The following is a 1,786-nucleotide window of genomic DNA, read 5'->3' as shown; positions in this document are numbered from 1 at the left end:
TGTTCTGCTCCTTTTAGCTTTTTCTGTTCTGCTCCTTTTAGCTTTTTCTGTTCTGCTTTTTTCCTTTTCCTTGTTTTGCCCATTTTAGCTTCTGTTAGTTTTAAATTTTACTCTGTTTTAGCTACTTCAGCTAATTTTAGCAAAGCCTTTCATTTAAAGCTCCAACGGCGCTGAGTTTAAGCTGCGGAGCCTCTTGAACCAGTTTGTTTCTGCGTGTTCAGATTACGTGTCCGTCCCAGTTCGGGTTCTGGTGAACGGAACCATCGTGCTGACATCAGGGGAGTACCAGTTCTACAACTGTGCTGCTGCCGTCAGGAGGAACGAAAACACACCGTGAGCTGAACCCTGCACACACACACCACACACACACGCGTACACACACACACACACACACACACACGTACACACACACAGGTTCTGGCAGAAGCAGGAAGTGCGGACGTGTCATCGTTGTGTTTCCAGGTGCATTTCCTGTGTGAACAGTCGTTGGGGCTGTCAGTGGGACGCTCAGGATCACGTCTGCAGCGACGTGAACGATGCTGCGGCGGGAGAACATGTAATCAAACCTCAGCAGGTAGTTCTGAAGGGCTGATCCAAAACGAGGCGTTCTGTTCTGGTACCAGAGTCCTGATTAAAAGTTCTGATGCGTGTGAGCTCACCTGACCCGCTGTTGTTTCTTCTGCTGGTCAAGCCCGAGAACTGTCCTCAGTTTGGGTCTCCGGAGCCGCAGCTGATCCCAGTTGGCGTCAGGATCCCCATCAGGTTCCAGGGACAGAACCTGGAGATCTACAAGGTGACGAAGGCCCGGCTGACCCTCCTCATCCTCAGCTGCTTCTGCCGGTCTGTAACTTTGTCCCGTCTGTCTCCAGGGCCAGAGGTTCTCCATCGGGACGGATCTGATGAAGTCGACGGAGAAGGAGGTGACGCAGGTGGACGCTTCCGAGTTCGAGTTCCCCGGCTTTGAGGTGAGCAGCTCAACGAGTGTTCAGCTGTCATGGAGATCATTTTAGCTGTTTTTACTGAAACTGAACAAAATAATTTGTTTTCAGCTTAGAGCTGTTTGAAACAGCTACAGAAGAAGCTTAAACTGAGCGACAGTTACAGCTAAATGAAGCAAACATTAAATAAAAGGTTAAAAATACTAAAACCAAAAGTAGCGGAGCTGAAACCTAAAAACAAAAACTGAAAGCCACTAGCTAAAAGACAAATGTAGCAAAAGGCTATTCTAGATAATAAATATAGCTAGTTCTATCTGAAAAGTACAGAACAGTTCATTTATTTCTACAATACGAAGTCGCAACAGAAGTCGTCTCAGTTCACTGAACAGAAACATTCATATATAAAAATAATAACACACTATCTGAAAACCACTAGCTAAAAGCCAAATGTAGCAAAAATGTTTGCAGCTAAACAGCAGCAAGAAGCTAAAAAAGCTAAAAAAGTTAGTTTTATTAAAACTCATCCTGTGCTTCATGAGATATTTTGCTAACAGAGTTGACTAAATGTCTTAGGCAGTCTGTTAGCACTCAGGCTGTGTGTTTGGGATCAGTCTCAGCTACTTGTCCATCCGTATTAGTTTTAGATCGGTGTTTATTTTCAGAGAATTTCAACAAATCCACAGGTTCATGAGATATTTTGCTAACAGACACACTCAGACGATCCGACAGGAAAAAGTCTTGTGGAGGAAATGAACACAGAGCCTGGAGTCCATTCTTACCCGTCTGTCTGTCTGTCTGTCTGTCTGTCTGTCTGTCTGTCTGTCTGTCTGTCTGTCTGTCTGTCTGTC

The 1,786-nt window shown here is 45.1% G+C and overlaps 1 protein-coding gene across 1 annotated transcript in view; it reads left to right on the top strand.

The window, feature by feature from the left end:
• LOC119428108 (plexin-B2) overlaps positions 1–1,786 on the top strand; it is a 186,296-nt gene that overhangs the window by 156,559 nt on the left and 27,951 nt on the right. Inside the window, exons 12-15 of the mRNA XM_037695749.1 lie at positions 222–333; positions 463–574; positions 692–793; positions 870–965. Coding sequence (XP_037551677.1) covers positions 222–333; positions 463–574; positions 692–793; positions 870–965 — 422 coding nt within the window. The remainder of the gene's footprint in view (positions 1–221; positions 334–462; positions 575–691; positions 794–869; positions 966–1,786) is intronic.

The sequence above is a fragment of the Nematolebias whitei genome, chromosome 22 (assembly GCF_014905685.2).
Source record: "Nematolebias whitei isolate Nwh7 chromosome 22, NemWhi1, whole genome shotgun sequence".
NCBI classification, from domain to species: domain Eukaryota; kingdom Metazoa; phylum Chordata; class Actinopteri; order Cyprinodontiformes; family Rivulidae; genus Nematolebias; species Nematolebias whitei.
Note: the sequence above shows the minus strand (reverse complement) of the source record. Positions and strands in the feature narration are given on the sequence as shown.